Source organism: Zalophus californianus, chromosome 6 (genome assembly GCF_009762305.2).
Source record: "Zalophus californianus isolate mZalCal1 chromosome 6, mZalCal1.pri.v2, whole genome shotgun sequence".
NCBI classification, from domain to species: Eukaryota; Metazoa; Chordata; class Mammalia; order Carnivora; family Otariidae; genus Zalophus; species Zalophus californianus.
In genome coordinates, this window is record NC_045600.1 from 47,991,982 (window position 1) to 48,010,645 (window position 18,664).

Here is an 18,664-nt window from a genome sequence, read left to right on the forward strand (position 1 = left end):
GGGATTGGATGAAGACATGAGGGTGGGGGATGAATAAAGGTCACTGCTAGATTTTGATTTAAATGCCTGGGTGGATATAAAAGTGCCTCATTTACTGAGGTAGAAACACTAGAGTAAAATCAGGTTTGGGAAGAAAGAGGAGTTCAATTTTATGTATAGTAATTTTGATGTTGCACAAGACTTCCAAATGGAGAGGTCTCATAAGGAATTAGATATGTGGTTGTAACTTGGGGAGAAAAGTTTGGACTACAGATATAAATTTGGAAGTCATTAAGTATAGAAGTAGTTAATACCTTAAGGAATAAATGTGATCACTCAAGGGAAGCATGTAGAATGAGAAAAGAGGAGGGCCTAAGACAGCATCCTGAGATTTCTCCCAAAATTTGAGAATCAAGTAAGCTAGGGGGCACGTGGGTGGCACAGTCAGTTAAGTGTCTGACTCTTGGTTTCGATCAAGCCCCATGTCGGGCTCTGCACTCAGCGTGGAGTCCGCTTAAGATTCTCATTCTCTCTCTCCCTCCACCCCTCCCCGCCTGTGCACACTCTCCCTCCCTCTAAAATAAATAAATAAATCTTAAAAAAAAAAAAAAAGAATCAAGTAGCTAAGAGGAATGGCAAAGGATTGATAAAGACCATTAAAAGAAGGAGGTAATTTTTAACAAGAATATTGCCTAGAAGGGGCACCTGGGTGGCTCAGTCGTTAAGCGTCTGCCTTCAGCTCAGGTCATGGTCCCGGGATCAAGCCCCGCATCGGGCTCCCTGCTCCGTGGGAAGCCTGCTTCTCCCTCTCCCACTCCCCCGCTTATATTCCCTCTCTTGCTGTGTCTGTCTCTGTCAAATAAAATCTTTTTTTTTTTAAAAAAGAATATTGCCTAGAAGATAATTTAAATCATTGGATTTAGGTGAAGGTGCTTGATTACTTTTTTAAAAGGATAATACTCAAATTATCAAGGTGAAGCTAGATTGGAGTGGTTTGGAAGATAAGTATAACAATACATTTACGCAATTTAGTTGTGAAAGGGAAAGGTAGGATGAACAGTAGATGGAGGAAAATGAGTTGGTGGGGAATTTATTTAATTAGTTAACTGTTTATGTGGGGAAAGTAATTTTGAATAGGATTAAATGCTTATGAAAGGGATCCAATAGATAGAGATAAAGATTTAAGAGAAACAAGATGAATAGACAAAGTCTCTGAGAAAGGAGGAGAGGCTGGGATCTAGATTATGAGACACTTGATCTTAGGTAATGAAACACTTCTCTTGCATGAGAGAGGAGGATATTTGAGATTGTTGCTAGAAGATACCTTCTATTTGATGATTCCAGTTTTCTCTGTGAAGTAAATGGCAGGATCATCTCGAAAATCTGAGGGAAAATGAGTGGGTTTGGAGAGTATGGAGAGAAGGTGTGAAATAGTAATTGAGGAGAATGGTTGGGTTAAATGATTAGACAAGTGTTTGTGGGCAAATTTGAAGCCTCAGATGAGATGAATTTTCAGTGTGGTCTGCCTGGGTGACTTTCCTCCAGTAGTGATTGGTATCCCCAATATAAACACAACGGTAGTTAGCTTAATTCATCCAAAGTTGTCATTTTGGCATGCCAGAGTACTGAAGGACAGTGGGGCAAAGGGAATTTAGGGTACTGGCAAGAGAGTGCTTGAAATTGTAGACCACCGTATACAAACTGGATAGGAAGAAGAGTGAAGATAAGACAATGGAGGGTAAGAAGGTAGTGGGTCGATGGACTTGAGATTCCAATGTGAACATGAAATAGTGTAATGGGAGTAAATGAGAGTGAGCTCAAAGGGTGAGAAGTTGGGAGCATAGCGTGAGTTTGAGTATCAGAGCTGATGGCAAGGTCCAGGGAGTGATCTTAGGAATTGAGAGTGTATTGAATATTGAAGTCTGGGAGAGTGACATGAGGTCAGAAAACAAGTCCCAAACAATGGGCTGTTAAGTCCCGTGGTATGATGGTGGGTCTTGAAGTAGAGGAGAAAACATAGCAGCCATTGTCATTCATCACTGAATGAGAGTGAATCATTAGAAATTTGATAGGTGGCAGTTAAGCTGAAGGCATTGTTTCAAAGGATCAGGAGCTTATGCAAAAGGGTGTAAAGTAGCAAGCTTCTCACTTGATTAACTACAGTATTCTTACTTAATCTCCCTGCATCCAGTATTTCTCCCCTCCGTACGCTTATCCAATTACTCTTAAATCTGACTCTGAAATACCACTCCTTTTTTGTAAAATCTCCAAAAAATTTCTTGACTGAGAAAATAAAATGAGAGCCCTCGGCTGACATTTGGAGCCTTTCATGATCTGGCTCTTCCCCAGTCTGTCCAGCTTTGTCATCTCTTCACTTAATCTTCACTGAAGCCAAGTAATAACCAACTCCAGTTCCTCCAAATGCTCCAATTTCTTTTTCTTCTTGCATTACTTTGTTCATATTCTCTCTGCTGTCTAGAATGCTTCCCACACTGCTGCACATCCAATGCCTACTGTCCTTCAGGACCAGATCAGATTACAGCTCTGTCATGAAGAACTTCTATACCCCTTCAGCTGGAAGTCATTTCTTTGTCATCTGGGCATTAATAGTAATTGTCTTAATGGATGGCATTAACCATTTTCTTTTTTTTTTAAGATTTATTTATTTATTTTGAGAGAGAGAGTACATGAGAGGAGGGAGAGTTAGAGGGAGAAGCAGGCTCCTCGCTGAGCAGGGAGCCCGATGCGGGACTCGATCCCGGGACTCCAGGATCATGACCTGAGCCGAAGGCAGTCGCTTAACCGACTGAGCCACCCAGGCGCCCGGCATTGACCATTTTCTAATCGTATGATTTGTGCATCTTAACTGCCTGCACTACAGACTCCTTAAAGATAAGATTTCTGTCTGACTTTCTTTGCATCTTTTCATTACTTTATACAGTATAAACATGAAATAAATAACTTTTTAAAGTATCTTAGTGTTCATTTAATTATGTTTATCCTATAATTTGCTCTTTTAGGTAGTCATGTTAGTAAATGATTGTTTAGTTAAAAAGTTTGACCTTTTAACTTTATCACTGAAATTTTTTAAAGTGTGTATATTATGCTTATATTCACAGCCCCATGCAATCATTCGTCATACCATTAGATCTACAAACAGGAATGCCAGAGCTGAACGGACAGCTTCAGAAATAAATTGTATGTGTTTGGTATACATTTTTAATTGGTGGTTTTGGAGGGTTGAGCTGGGTGTTTTTGTGGGTCTTTTTGGAATAATAAAATTTCAGACTAACTGAAGCTATGTGCTTTAACATAATCAGAATACCTCTAAAATAGAGGTTGTTTCTCAGGTTTGTAATGGAATTCTCTTGTTTTTTAATTAAATGGTTTTTATACACTAATTATAAAGGTAATGTATGTTCATTGTAGAAAATTTGTAAGAGGAAAAAAGTAGAAAATTAACATTGCCCATAATCTCATCCCCCAGTACCAACCCACAGATAGTATTTTTGCTAAATTGCCTTCATGTTTTTCCATGACTGAATTTAGTTAACATAGAAGCATTTTTGATACATTAGCGTAGCCTTTATAATCGTTTAAGGTTGCATCCTTTTTCACTGAGGTGGTATGTAGTTGAATAATTTCCTGTTGTTGGACATTTGGGTTGGTTTCAGTTTTTTTAGTCAAGTTAACAGGAGAGATGACTCTTCTTTAAAATATATACTTAAAAGGGGAAATTGACATTTATTCAATAAATTAATCATTGACAGATATTTTGTATCAAGGATATTTATTACTTTAGCCAAATTAATTTAGAAGAACAGATTTGCAAAGAAATTTTAGGTGTGAGTATATGGACTTAAATGCATACTGTTTCAAAAGAGATTTTTTAAAAGTTTACAGTAAAAGATAAAAAATTATAAACTGTAATAAAGATAATATATTAAGTATTTAAGCTAATTAGAATTATTGCAGATGAGCATCTTGTTGAAATCTGAGTTTTCTTGAACCCAAATATTTCTAGCTTTCTGGATACAGCTTTGGAAATATCTAGGTCAGTGGACAGTTAGAATGTCCTTCCTATATCCATCGATTCATTCAGGCCTTTTCTTAAACCGGTAATTCGAGATTTTATCTGTTAGTCTCAGATTGCTGATATTTCTTATGCTATCTTCTTATATAATCCCAGATGAACTCTCAAGACTTCAAATACCATATAGCAAAGTAGCAAAGTTGCTATTCCATTATAAAGCTGCCTTCTTTATTTTTTGCAGGTGTATAAGTATTCAATTAATAGTCTAATTTGCCTATATTTTCTTCTGTAGCTTTTGAATTTTGTGTCCTATTTAGCAAAGCCTTCCTGATTTTAAGATTACAAAAGAATTCTATTATTTTTCTTCTATTTTTACAGTTTCACTTCTTTAATATTTAAATCTTTGATACAAGATATTAATTTGGTAAGAGGAATGAAGTATGGATTCAACTTCAGTTCTTTTTAAGTGACTACCCATTTGTCTGAATGCTAATTATTAAAAACTTAATACTTTCACCAGTGGATTTGATATATCACCTTTATGATGTACCTAAATGGCCATATATATTTTTGGATTCTTTCCAGAAATTCTGTCATTGCATTAGTATGTCTAGTCATGTGCCGATAGCATAATTTGATTATTTTGTCTTTATTATGTCTTTTAAAATCTGTTAGGACTAATCCTCCTCCCACCCTCCTCACTCCTCCCTCCGCCCATACATATCTTGTTGCTGTTCTTTGTTAATGATATTTTGCTATTGTATTTTTCCACATAAACTTAAGAATCAGCTTATCTAGTTAAAAATTCTCAGTATTTTTAGTGAGATTTCATAAAAGTTCATGTATTAGCTTGGGGAGAATTAACCTCTTTATGATAGTCTGTCTTCTTAACTAAGATAGGCTTTTTCAGAGGTAACTTCAAGACTTAGTTCTTTCCTGAATGCCCAGGGCACTAATATCTTCATGGTGTAAGCTCTTTGTGCTTCAGTACCAGAAAAAAATTGGTAAAGTTGAAGGTCATTTTATTGGTGATTTATCTTTACATTTTCTCAGGTCTTCTTTTGTGTCTATCAAGAGCATTTTATAGCTTTGTTTTTATGTGTTTGTTTTAATAGATTTTATATACACCTAATTAGTTTTATTCTTAGTTTTTTGTTTCATTTTTTAAATTTGAGCTGGTAACTTACATACAGTAAATGCTTAGGTGTACTATATGATGAACTTTTAAAAATGTATACACTCATGAAACTGCCACTCAGATCAAAATATAGAACATTACCAGAATCTCTGAAGGCCCCTTCCCTAGTGCTCTTTCACAGTCAGCACCCTTCTATCTTCCTATATCCCCCTGCCCTTTCCATTGCCCAGGCTAATCACTGTTCTGTTCTCTAGTCACCATAGATTGGTTTTTACCTTGATCTGGATCTTCAGATAAATGGGATTTACAATTTGCACCCTTTTTGCTTGGTTTCTTTTGTTCAACATTATGTCTGTGAAAGTCATTCATGTCATGTATAGAAATAGTTGTTTTCACAGTAATAGAATGTTTTATTGTATGATTTAACACAATTTATCCATTCCTTGGTTGATGGGCATTTGATTTGTTACCAGTTTTTGGCTATTATGACTAGTATAAGCATTCTTCCTATGTGTTTTTAGTAGATGTAAGTAATTATTATGGTCTTGGCCTAGTCTAAGAGCACCAAGGATGAATTTGTAGTCCAGCAAAGTCAGGTTTGTTGACTCTGTACAATGAGGGAAAACACACACTAGAGGAACTATGGAACATCTCATTAAACAAAGGAAAAGAGTTAGAGGGTTTTGGAAAGAGTAGAGTTCAAGTGAAATATGATAACACAAAAAAAGAGATATATATGATAGGGTGACTTTCAGGTCCAATACTGTGAAAATTGACCCAGAGGCCTGTTTTCTTGGAAATTTGGAATGCTGTGTTTGGAAACCCCTTTATTTGAAGTTCTGTGTCTATTTTTCTACTGGTTATGGTTTCTATTCTCCTGCTTCTCCCTGGTTATTTTTTGATTATTATATCTTGGACATTGTGGCACAACGTTGAGTGTATGGTTGTGTCCTCTTTATTCTAAAGGGTGTTTAAAGAAGGAAGGAAGGGGGAAAATCGGAGGGGGAGACAAACCATGAGAGATGATGGACTCAAACAAACTGAGGGTTCTAGAGGGGAGGGGGTGGGGGGGTGGGTTAGCCCGGTAATGGGTATTAAGGAGGGCACGTACTGCATGGAGCACTGGGTGTTATATGCAAACAATGAATCATGGAACACTACATCAAAAACTAATGATGTGATGTATGGTGATTAACATAACATAAAAAAAAAAAAACAACTGGTATGTCAGTTTGATCCTTTTAAAGCTAATGTCAGGTTTTACCAGAGTATTCAGCAAGCTCTTTCCTCTGGTTAGAAACTCAGCTATCTTTCCTGGCACTGTGATCACCAGAATCTACATTTAGCTCACAACACTCTTGTCAGCTTTTGGTGACACACTTTGTACAGTCTTTGCTTTTTTTTTTTTGCTCATGGGCAATTTAGTATTCATCCAAAGACAAAGAGATCCCTTGGCATATTTCTAGAGCTCCTTCGTGTAGCTTTCTTATTTCTGGCACTCTGCCCTTCAAATTCCCACCACCTAAGCATCCCCAATCTCCAGTCTTTGTTTCCTGCACCCCGTAAGACTGTTACTCTCTCTTCGGATTCTACTTTCTTGTGCCCTAGTTTGGAAAGTGCCTCCAGGTGGAAAGCTAGAGTGAATGTGGATCTTACCACTGTGTATTCCCTTCTCTCAAGGATGACAGCGTTGTGGGGTCTGTTAGCCACTACCCCAAAATAATTACTTCATATCATTTGTACACACATTGGTGTTACATGTATGTAGATGTTTAAAGCAGAAGGATAAGTCCAATTCCTGTTACTTCATTATGGCTAGAACCTACATCATCTTACAGAAATAAAAGAGTATGTATAATAGAATAGAAGATGGTAAACCTCCCCATCTTTGGATTTTCGTAGGCCAAAAATGCACCCGAAGGGTACTGTCAGTATTTCCTTTAAAACAAAACAAGTTGAGGTCCCATCTTCCACATAAAACAATGATATTGGAGGCTCTAGCATTTCTGTGCCATAAATTATGGCTGCAATAATTTTAGAACGGTCATAAGGAATTTGATTTTTTTAAGGAGTACTTTTCTTATGTTTTAAAACATCTTAAATGTTTATGAAACTCATTTTTTCTTGGAATTTCTTGTAAGTCTTGAAATTTGCTTGATCTATAATTCTTATTGTTAATGATATTTTCTCTTTCTTTTCTACACCTGCTTGCCTGCCAGTATTTCTAGTTGTGACAAAAAAAAACTTTAGTTCATCTCTGTCTCAAATGAATTGAAGTAGTGAATTAGAGTAGTGGTTTTTGAGTTAAGATATTTTTTAAATTATGTTAAGAAATAAGTCATTAATAACTGAGAGCTTTTTATTTTAGGTTATTTTTGAAAAGTTGATACAATGTTTTATGAACTGTATTTCAATCTTACTGAAAATTTTTATGACAATGTTTTTGTTTAATGAATTATATGAAAACTTCATTACTTTACAAATTTTGTTTTAGGGATAAGAACAACTGGATCCTTTTTGAAAGTGATTTTTTAATTTTTTTTTTTGCCAAGATTGTATTTGGGTATCTTGCATCTTTATGATGCAAATATGAATTTTTTTGTTTGTTTTTTAGTCACATTAAATTTTATAATCTTAAATTTCTGTGTACTTTATGGGGCACCTGGGTGGCTCAGTCGGTTAAGTGTCCGACTGATCTCAGCTCAGGTCTTGAACTCAGGGTCATGAGTTCAAGCCCCATGTTGGGCTCCATCCTACTTAAAAAAAAAAAAAAAAAAAAAACCCAAAACAACTGTGAAGTAGATAATAAGCCATCCTTTTCTCTGTTTTAGAATATTTCACATAAGAGAAGTTTGAGCAGGCCAAGTAAAATACACATTGAGCAAAATATATTAAATTTCCAAATACTATTATAACATTTAATTTAAATACTGTTTGTTCTTTTTAGATAATTACAGGTAGTTTGGGGAGGTTCATCCCTGCCATAAAGTTGTAGCCTTAGAACAGAGTATGCAGCCCAGACAGAAAATCCTTAAAGTGTTTTTTCTTAGTCAAGTGGATACTTTAATTTTTTGAAATCTTTCATACACAAAAAGTGCTGCTTAATTTCCTGACTCCAACCGAGAATTAAGCAGAGTTGTTAGGAAGGTACCAAATTGTTACCTTCTTTTGGTAAATATAAAAAAAGGGGTACTCTTGCAGTAAAAAAATCTTATCTTCTTCCTTCTCCCTTTCCCTCTCCCCAGTACATACGCTTCTTGTTACATTTTTGAGATTAACCCTTTAGATAGAGTTTGTGAATATCTGTTACATATTTTGCAGTTGACAAATTACAGTTCGAACCTCCTCTGAGAAAAGAAACAGAAGCTCGGGATGAAATGGTAGGAATCATTACTTTTGAAGTACTTTACAAATTAAAATTTGAGAAAACTTATAGTTAGGTATACTTTGACTAAGGAACAAAGTTATATACTCTTCTAAGCAATAATTTTGATACTGCATTTCACACATTAAAGTTTGAAAAGCTTATAGTTAGGTACATTTTGACTAGGGTTTAATGTGTAATAGACCATTTTAACCATTCATTTTGACGCTTCTGAGTCTTTGGAAGGATTTACATGAAGTTATTAAATATATGATTTTGATGTTCAGCTTAAAGCTATCAGGATCTTTTTTCTTACCAACTCTTTAGGTTTAGAGTTTATGTTTGCATTACCTTACTGGTTTTAATATTTATTTATTAATATAGCTTCTATTTTAACCATTGCGCTTATTTTGAGGTTACTATTTCGTTAAACCTTTCCTTATCTAAAAGGAAATAAGTAATAGAGCAAGGTATTATTAGAGTTGCCTAGATGTTATCTTAATATATTTACTTTATTTTTCAGCTTTGGCAAAGTATAATTTTTATAGGAATTGTCTTCTGTTAATGGATCTCTTCATTCTTAACATTTGGCAGTAATGCTCTTCTTACTGTATATATTGATATATAATTCTCAATTTCCATGCCATTGGGAAAAAATAGCACCAGTAAGTTCACGATAGCTTAATAATATGATGTTTAGTTTTCCACACTAATGGATTAGTGACGCAGATAATTCAGAGTTATGTTTCTCTGTTTTATTTGGAATATAATAGCAATGGTAAAGAGAGCTTGTCATTTGAAACTATATTTAGTATGTTTATGGAACTTCTTACGTATAAGGCAACTGATAATGAATCATTGACCTAAATATGTCAAATGACAGCAACTCTAGCTGGAGATTTAAAAATTGACTGAAAGCCAAGATGATTAACAATCATGACACTGAATATTTTCTTGAATCAAATAAGATGATTAATATCTGTTATGAGGAAACATTTTAAACTATTTTTTCACCTTCACAGGGAGTGTCATCAGACCCAAACTTTGTGTTACAGTGGAATCCTTTTGTTGATGGTGCAAATACTGGCAAGTAAGTTGTTTTTTAACTTAATAACTATATTTTACTTGATTACATAAGAACAGTATTGGGAGGGAGTGGTTTATTCTAACAAGTTTTAATTTTCATTCTTAAAGAAGTTGTGCTATGCCTTTTATCAGAGTAAAGCTTCTGACTTTTTAATTACCAAAAGGCATCATGTGTTAATCATTAAGTTTTCTTGAGTTTTCTTCTTTAAGTCAGAACTTAGTATGTGTAATGTTAATTTACTGAAGGATGAATTACATAATGTCATGGGAAGAAATACTATAGGAGGAGTCAAAAAGCCCCAATTCCATCTCTGCAGTATAGTTTCTTCATATTCTAGACCTCTCTTCCCTCAACAGTTAAGTTGCAGGGCCGGCCAGCCTAAATGTTCCAAGCCTGTTTGTGCATTGCAGTGCTTCGAGTGGTCTTTGGAAATACAGATTTCTGGGCCCTCCACATTCAGCTTATAGATCTGGGGTTGGCAAACTATGGCCTATAAGACACATCTGATCCACTGCATATTTTTTGTACAGTCCACAAACTCGAATGGTATTTAGATTTTTTTTAATAGTTGAAAAAAATCCAAAGAAAAGTGATATTTTGTTACATATGAAAATTATATGAACATTTCAGTGTCCATAAACGTTTGTTGGAACACAACCATGCTTTCACATTATAACGTGAAAAAAGCTATGGCTTTTTTTTTTTTTAATATAGCTTTTCTTTTTTTAATATGGCTTTTATAACATGAAAAAAGCTATGGCTGCTTTCACGTTATAACAAAAGAGTTAAGTAGTTGTGACCACAGTATAGACTAAAGTCTGTAATATTTACTATCTGGTCCTTTACAGAAAGTAAAAGTGATGCAGATGTTACTGATCTGCGGATCCCACTTGGGGCAGCTAAAGGGTTTGACGATACAGCCACTTGAATCTGTGATTCACAATGGCTTCCAGCTCTATAATCCTGAATCTGTTTTTTACTGCTCTGTTTAATTCATTTTTATTACATACTAAATATGCAAAGCAAAACCGTAAAGTTAAAAAGACTTTGTATTTATTTTATAAAAATCTATTTTATAGTCCTACTAATACAGTTTGACACAGTGAGGTCTTAAGTCTTCTATAGATTGTAAAAATACTCCTCAGCATGATCTAATTGTTTTTTATATCCCCTGAATATAAACAGATTTTAATGCACATTTAATGGAGTCTCTGTTTTATGTTATCATTTACCACCATCTGAATTGCATGTTTCTCTTTGTGTTAGATCAACCTCAAAACGCGCAGTACCACCTCCCCTACCTCCTAAGGTGAGCTGCTTAAAATTTTTGAATAAATCCTTTTTTAAGTAATATAGTAATTAAGTTTAAAAAATGATTTTATTGAATTTGTTCAAAATTCTCTTAAATATATTTAGATAAATATAGTTTTCTTTACGAGGAGATTACAAAGATGTAAAATATATATTAAAAAAGACTTCATGAGAAATACAGTATTTGGATAGCTATAAGAAAAAGGTAAAAATCAGTCATACTCATTTGAGAGAAAACTGCATGGAGAGGATATAAGAGTTCATCATTTATAATCCTCATTTACTACTATAATTTGCTATTTCAGTGGAGTCATACTTGATTAAGTCCTTGCTTGTTTCTACTTATTAAATACTTTGTGAATTGTTTATATAATTTTATCAGTTAAAATTATATCAGTTTTGACTTAGGGATGATTAAAAAAAAATCACATGGCAAGTTCTTAGTTGTGTTGGGACAGTATTTCAACTCTTGTTTGCTTACTTAGCGCAGTGATTGAATTATATAGAAGAAAGGAAGAAAAGACATATCCCCTTTCCCCTCAAGTCTTTGATACATAATGATAATGGAGTGTTACTGTTTTATATCCAAATTTATTAAAGCACTTTTGTGTCTTATTATCACTAGCCAAGGATCAACAGCTACCCTGAAGACAGCCTCCTAGATGAAGAAAAGTCATCAACTGTAAAACGTTGCCCTGATTCAGAGAACAGAGCTCCCCAGTTTCTCAGAAGACAGAGTAGCCCAAGTTGTGGTCCTGTAGCTGAGACTTCCTCTATTGGTATGGCTAGCAGTATCAGCAGTCCTGGAGTGCATACAGCTAGATACTGTGATCTGGGTAAATAAATCAAAGTGAAAACTGAAAAGAAAGCCATTTTCATATTTTAAAGAATGTCTTCAGTCAATTTTATAACTGTTTAAAGCTTTCTGAAGTTATTTTAAAATTCCACATGGATGGGCTATACATAGATTCAGTCCAGTTCAATCCTAATCTGATCCCTTACTAAATATGACAGGGTCTTAGAATGATGAATGGATGTTCCTACCCTCCAGAAGCTCAGGATGTATAGCAGAAGGTACACCCATGTACCCATAACATTAGACAAGACAGCTTGTTTAAGTGTCTCATACAATAATTACATGTAATAAAGATGAGAGGTGTTTAGGAAGATAAGGATAGGCAATAGAGGGGGTGGGCCCTTGCAGAGTATTAAAGGACTTGGTTGAGCCTTCATTAGGGGGAGCCAATGCTGACAGGCATTCCTGATGAACAAGAAGGAATAAACAAATGTACTGAACCATGAAAATCTGGATTGTATTGTAAGTAGAGTCTAGTATGAGAGAAGTGTGAGCTTTCGAAAGATATATAATGGGAAACAGGACTAGAAAGGTAGGTTGAAGTCCACTTATGAAAGGCCTTGAATATCAGCATAGCATTCATATAGCATTTCTTTTTCTCACAATATGGAAAGACATTTGGTGTTGTTTTCATGAATTAAGACCACTGCTAACTATGCTTTCATACTTTCACTTGTCTGCCAGTAGAGAATATTTCCCAGTAAAGGATCACCCAAATGGTACAGAAGTACTGGGGGAAAGGGAAAATTATTTTTCATGGGAAGTACTTATTTGTGTTCATTCGGCTTTTAATCATGATTCTTTTTAGGAAATGGTGATGGTATTTCAAAACTGATTAGTGAAAATACAGAAGGATCAGCACAAGCACCACAGTTACCACGGAAGAAGGACAAGCGCGATTTCCCGGTCGGTATAACCGACGTGTGGTGATCAGTTGTGACTACTACCATGCTCATCGCATAAGAGGCTATGTCTGTTTTCATGGGCCGGGGGGCATAGTCTGTTTAAGTCAAGAATTTGAATAACTAAAATTCCAAATATATAAGGTTTTTTTTAAGGCTTAAGAGATCTTATAGCGTTAAAAATTATTTTTCCCACAGAAACCAGCCATCAATGGCCTTCCACCCACCCCAAAAGTGCTGGTAAGGAATATTTCTATGTAAACCACTTGCCAATTTCCATCTCTTTAGACACATCAGCAGATTTTTTATTTGCTGTCAAGTATCTTGAGCTATTGAAAGGAAGGATTCACAAAATACAGAGTCATTAAAGGCATTTTGATATACCATGGATCAGATCATATACCCTAATTTGAGTGAGTTGGTTAGAATTTGGAGAGTTTCACTTTTTGTAAATATGGCAGTTGGATTCTCAGATTAGCCTTCAAAGGCCAAGTTAACTTTAATGTGGTATCAGTAGTACTGTGTTCTCTTTATAATATGAATTAAATATCTTTCTACCCCTGAAGCCATTTTCATATTGAACTATACACAATGAAAAGGAACAGGGAAGCTTATGTTAATGCTTGTTCTGTGGCTCTTTAAGGTGGTTCAGCCAATCATATGAATGGGATGCTTTATAAATTATACCTTCTTATTCAGTAAAAGTCTAATATGTAACGTAACTATGAGTCTTTTTGTCTTTTTCACTGTTACAGAGTTATACTGCAATTATAATCACTGTGATACTGCTCAGAAATATCATCCATTCTTTCACATTCTTAAATGTTAGTTCTAAAGATAAGTGGTGACTTAAAATTCCTAAAATGTATCACTGATATATGTAGATGTTTTGATAAATCTGATAGTTTTGCTCTGAAATAGCAGATTACACAAGGGAAGAATAGGAGAAAGAGTTAAATGATATCAGAATAGGAATTTTGTTTTGTAATGAGACCATAAATATGCAGTAAGAGTCAGTTTAGCATTTTGTAATAATCTTAGGTATTTTCTAGGACTATATAAAATTATCTAATCAAATAAGTCAATATTTCTTTCTTTATAAATAAGATGGGAGCATGTTTTTCCAAAGTTTTTGATGGCTGCCCTTTGAAAATTAATTGTGCAACATCCTGGATACATCCTGATACAAAAGGTAAAATTTCTGAACTTTTATGTACATCTCTAATAAAATATTTGTTCTGGGAAAGTATATGGTCAGTGAACTGAGGTTGTTTACTTTAAAAATATGACTTTAGAGACTAAATCGGGCAGGTACCTGCAACAACCTAAATAGATAAATAGAGTTTTGGTGTAAGGTATTAGAATTTAGAGTATACAGGAAATGCTCTGATTAGAGGAGACTGAGTAGTCATCACAAGTGATTACAACCATGATTAGGGATTTTCTTTTCTATAAAAGGACAATACTAGGACAATTGATAATCTCAATCAGTAAAATCGTTAGATTAGATAATAGTATTGTTGCAGTGTTAATTTCCTGATTTTGATCATTGTACTATGGTTATGTAAGGTTTTTCTTTTTCTTTTTTTTAAGAGATGCACACTGAAATAGGAATAAAGGGACATTGTGTTTGTAACTTAAATAGTTCAGAAAACAAAAAAATGTGTATATGGAAGGTGAAAAAAGGATAAAGCAAAAGTAGTAAATGTTAGTATTTGTGGAATCTGTGTGAAGGAGGATATTCAGGAATTCTTTGTACTCTTCAAACTTTTCTGTAAATCTGAAATAACAGCAAAATAACAAACTTTATTTTTAAAAATTTATACTGTATATTTTTAAAGTGAGAAAGCCTAATACATAGAGGTAAAAATTTGGCATCAAATAGATCTGGGTTTGAATTCCTGCTCTGTCATTATTACATGACTTTGGAAAGATACTTAAAACCTCTGGTTCTCAGTGTGATCATTTATAACATAAGTACTCTTTTTTTCTTTTTTTTAAATATTTATTTATTTTAGAGAGAGAAAGCGAGTGGGGTTAGTGGTAGGTGGAAAGGGAGAGAGAATCCTTAAGCAGACTTGGGCTGAACACGGAGCCGGACATGGGGCTCCATCCCAGGACCCTGAGATCGTGACTTGAGTCAAAGGCAGACCCTTAACCGACTGAGCTATCCAGGTGCCCCTAACATAAGTACTATTAATACCCACTTTGTTGCAAGGAAGGAAAAAGCCTCCCTACCTGAGTGTCTGGCAATTAGCAAAAAGAGGTTAGGCAGTAAAGGGTGTTCAGGAAATGTTTGTTTCCACTCTAACACAGTAATAAAGACAAGTCATATAATTATCTGTTTTAAATGCTACTATTAGAAAGTATAACAGAGAAAAAAATATTTTTATCAGTAAGGAAATGGGTTTTTTTGTCTTTATAACTTTTGATATAATTTCAGACTTACAGAAAAGTTAGAAAAATAATGCAAGAAACTCCTTTATACTCAGAATCATCAGTTGTTTCTATTATCTGCCTGTATGTGCATTTTTTTCTGAATTACTTGAGAGTGCTTCCCTATACTTCATTTTGTATTTCCTATAGGAACAAGAATTGTCTCTTATATACCCATGGTTCCAATTGTGAAAATCAGGAAATTTATTATTGATGTAATCCACAGTCCATATTTATGTATTTTTTAATTGAAGTATAACTGACATCACCGTCCATATAGAAATTATTAATTGCTTCAGTAATATTCTTTATTGTCTCCCCCTTCCTTTTTTCCCCAACCCAACAATATCCAATTCAGGATCACATGTTTAATTTAGCTACCACATCTCTTTAATCTCCTCTGGTCAGGAACAGTTCCTCAACCTTTTTGTATCTCTCTAGATCTTGACATTTTTGAGGCTATTTATTTTGTAGAATGTCCCTTAATTTGGGTTTGTCTGATGAGTCCTCATGCTGAGATCAGGTAATGTGGTTTTGGTGGGAATATGAAAGAAGTGTTACTGTGCTCTTCTCAGCTCATCCTATCAGAAGGCACATTCTATGAGCTTGTCCAAGTACCAGTGATACTAACAGTGACCAGCTGGTTAAGGTGGTATTCACTAGCTTTGTCTACTGTCAAGTTACTTTTTTTTTCTTTGTAATTAATTAGTAATTACTTAATTTCCTAAGCTGAATAATAGTATGGAATACATTGAGACTATATAAATATCCTCTTGTTCATTAGACTTCCACCAACTGGTTTTAGCATTTATTGATAGTCCATTGACAATCTTTTGAGATCTACAGACAATTTCCCTTCTTTCCCATTTATTTATGTACATGTATTAGTTTAAACTTATGAATTTTTATTCAGTGAGATATGATCTATTATTAATTTTAGCACTTAAATTGTCCCAGAATTTTTGAGCAGTGCGAGTTCCTATGTTCTTTTACTTAACATTTGATCACTTCATTACTTTCTGGCACAGCAGAATTTCTAGGCCCATCTTACACTTTCCTTGCCCCAGAATTGGAATCTGTCTTTTCCAAGCAGCCCTGGTTCTTTTTAGTGGAAGGTAGTATTTAGGAACCAAGATCTGGACACTTAGGTGTACTTATCGCTTCTGGTGTGTCATGATTTATAATTTCTTTTTAATTTACAGTTTCCTTCTTCCAAGAGTATTTGAGATACCTGGCAAAAATATATAGCTGTAATGAAAAATTTTAAGACCTGATTGTTATGTTGAAAGGAAGGATTATATAAGTTAAGTAAGATAAAGCCAAGGGACACCTGGGTGGCTCAGCCGGTTAAGGTGGCTGCCTTAGGCTCAGGTCATGATCCCAGCCTCCTGGGATTGAGTCCAGCATTGGGCTCCTTGCTCACTGGGGAGCCTGCTTCTCCCTCTGCCTGCTGCCCTCTCCCCCCTGCCGCTTGTGCACACTCTCTCTCTGACAAATAAATAAAATCTTTAAAAAAAAAAAAAAGAGAGCTAAAGCCAGAGTGAATGAGTAACAGAGAATATATTTGCTTTTAAAAAATGAGATCAGAATTGGAGAAAGAGGTAAAGAAGATGGCATGAATTTTAGAAAATAATTTTTCTTTGGCTGTGGCTAATTCTCAATACCATTAAAGGGGTACCTGGATGGTTCAGTCTGTTAAGTGTCCGACTCTGGATTTTGGCTCAGGGCGTGATCTCAGGGTCTTGGGATCAAGCCCATCGTTGGGCTCTGCGCTCAGTGTGAAGTCTGCTGGAGATTCTTTCTCTCCCTCTGCCCCTCTTCCCACTCGTGCACTTGCTAAATAAATAAATAAAATCTTTAAAAAAAAACCATTAAAGTATAAAGACATTTTATTGAATTATTTCAGAAAATTATAGTAAATTCTGGTGATTTATTTCAACTATTTTAGATCAGTACATCATTTTTGGAACTGAAGATGGTATTTACACATTGAATCTCAATGAACTACATGAGGCAACGATGGAACAGGTAACTTAGGAGTTTTAACTCAAGAAATTAGTTTGAGTATATTGAATAAAAGAAATATTTTAATTTTAAATTTTTATGGGTCTCAGTTTTAATTATTATGATTTAAATATTTAAGGAGGTGAAGTTGTACTCTTTACATGTTCATGTTATAGGATTTTTTTTCCTGTAAAGTTTTGGTAATTTACTAAAAGATAGAAAATAGTTATTTTTATACTATTTCAGACTGTTGGGATTTGAAAGTTAAAACATAAGGGAATGAAAATTGGAGAATTTTAATTACCTTTTTTTCTTTATAGTTATTTCCACGGAAATGTACTTGGCTCTATGTTATCAATAATACTTTAATGTCATTATCAGGTATGTATATAACAAAACTAATATGAAAAGTAAACCATAGACAAGCAGAGAAATACAATTTTTTAATTGAAGTATAGTTGACACAAGAGAGATGTGCTTTTAATATACAGTATTTTTAAATGTTATTTGTTACTTTGGGTAACTATAGTATAGTAACTTTGAGGCTTGCAGATGTTTTCTACCAACTTAGAATGGAAAGAAACCTTGAGAAAGGACCTGTGTTCAGTGAAGGTAGCACTTCCCAAACTTGCCCAGGACCTAAACACCTGAGGACTATCACAGTGATTGTCACCTGAGGCCGTCCACTTCTGCTCAGACTCCTTCCCCGTCAACTATCCCAGCACCATTGGCCTTCCATGAAGAATTAACAGTTGAAGGGAAAGTATCAGAGGATATAGCTGCTTCCTTTCTCTGTGCTCTTGAACAGATCACCCTCTCTCAGCCTCAGTTTCCTTAACTGTAAAATGAGGACGATGGAAACAATACCAGCCTTATGAGGCTGTGGTGAGGATTAAACGAGATGATCTCGAGCACTTAGCTTACTCGAGCTTACTTATATAGCGCTTTTTTTTTTTCGATTCTTACCTACCAAAACCTATTTTCTTACATTTTAGATTTAAGTGACTACCTAGAGGTTCGCTGCTTACTTTCATTCTGATAGTAGAGTACAAGAGAGTTAATTATTTCTGTCTCTTAATAATCCTAATGCTGTCAACTATTAAAATAGCATTCACCCCTCTCTCTACTTAAAATAATTAATTATTTTAGTATTTCTTAAATTTTTTTTCATTTCTTCTCTCTATGTGAGTGTTATATCCCAGCTCTTATTTACTGTACTGTCAGGCTTTTTGGTACCTTTCTGCTACTTATGTTTTAAAGCGTCAATGCCAATATACAGCCTTACTGATAGGTGGATCATTATGAATTGTGGCCTAATCTAAGAAATGTCTTTTTTATAATTTTAACTGTGTGTATATAACTTGAACTCTTCCACTAACCATTGCCTAATAGAGATTCTTCAGAAATTTGTATATATGAGCTGATGACAGTGTTTACAAAGAACATATTATTTGATTGTGCATAAATGACTTCTAAAAAGCTGGGGTCCTTGAAAAAGTACTTAATCACTTTGATTTTAATTATGCTTCCCCCAGGGTTTTTTTGTTTACCAAA

General features: G+C 34.6%; 1 protein-coding gene across 2 annotated transcripts in view; it reads left to right on the top strand.

Moving 5' to 3' along the window:
- The window catches only part of MAP4K5 (mitogen-activated protein kinase kinase kinase kinase 5), a 108,309-nt gene that overhangs the window by 70,573 nt on the left and 19,072 nt on the right, over positions 1–18,664 (top strand). Inside the window, exons 14-23 of one of the 2 annotated variants that reach the window (XM_027569988.1) lie at positions 3,099–3,177; positions 8,472–8,530; positions 9,537–9,604; positions 10,868–10,910; positions 11,538–11,748; positions 12,577–12,674; positions 12,869–12,910; positions 13,778–13,862; positions 17,055–17,134; positions 17,431–17,491. In XM_027569988.1, the coding sequence (XP_027425789.1) occupies positions 3,099–3,177; positions 8,472–8,530; positions 9,537–9,604; positions 10,868–10,910; positions 11,538–11,748; positions 12,577–12,674; positions 12,869–12,910; positions 13,778–13,862; positions 17,055–17,134; positions 17,431–17,491 (826 nt within the window). The remainder of the gene's footprint in view (positions 1–3,098; positions 3,178–8,471; positions 8,531–9,536; positions 9,605–10,867; positions 10,911–11,537; positions 11,749–12,576; positions 12,675–12,868; positions 12,911–13,777; positions 13,863–17,054; positions 17,135–17,430; positions 17,492–18,664) is intronic. The other variant, XM_027569989.1, reaches the window with a different exon arrangement.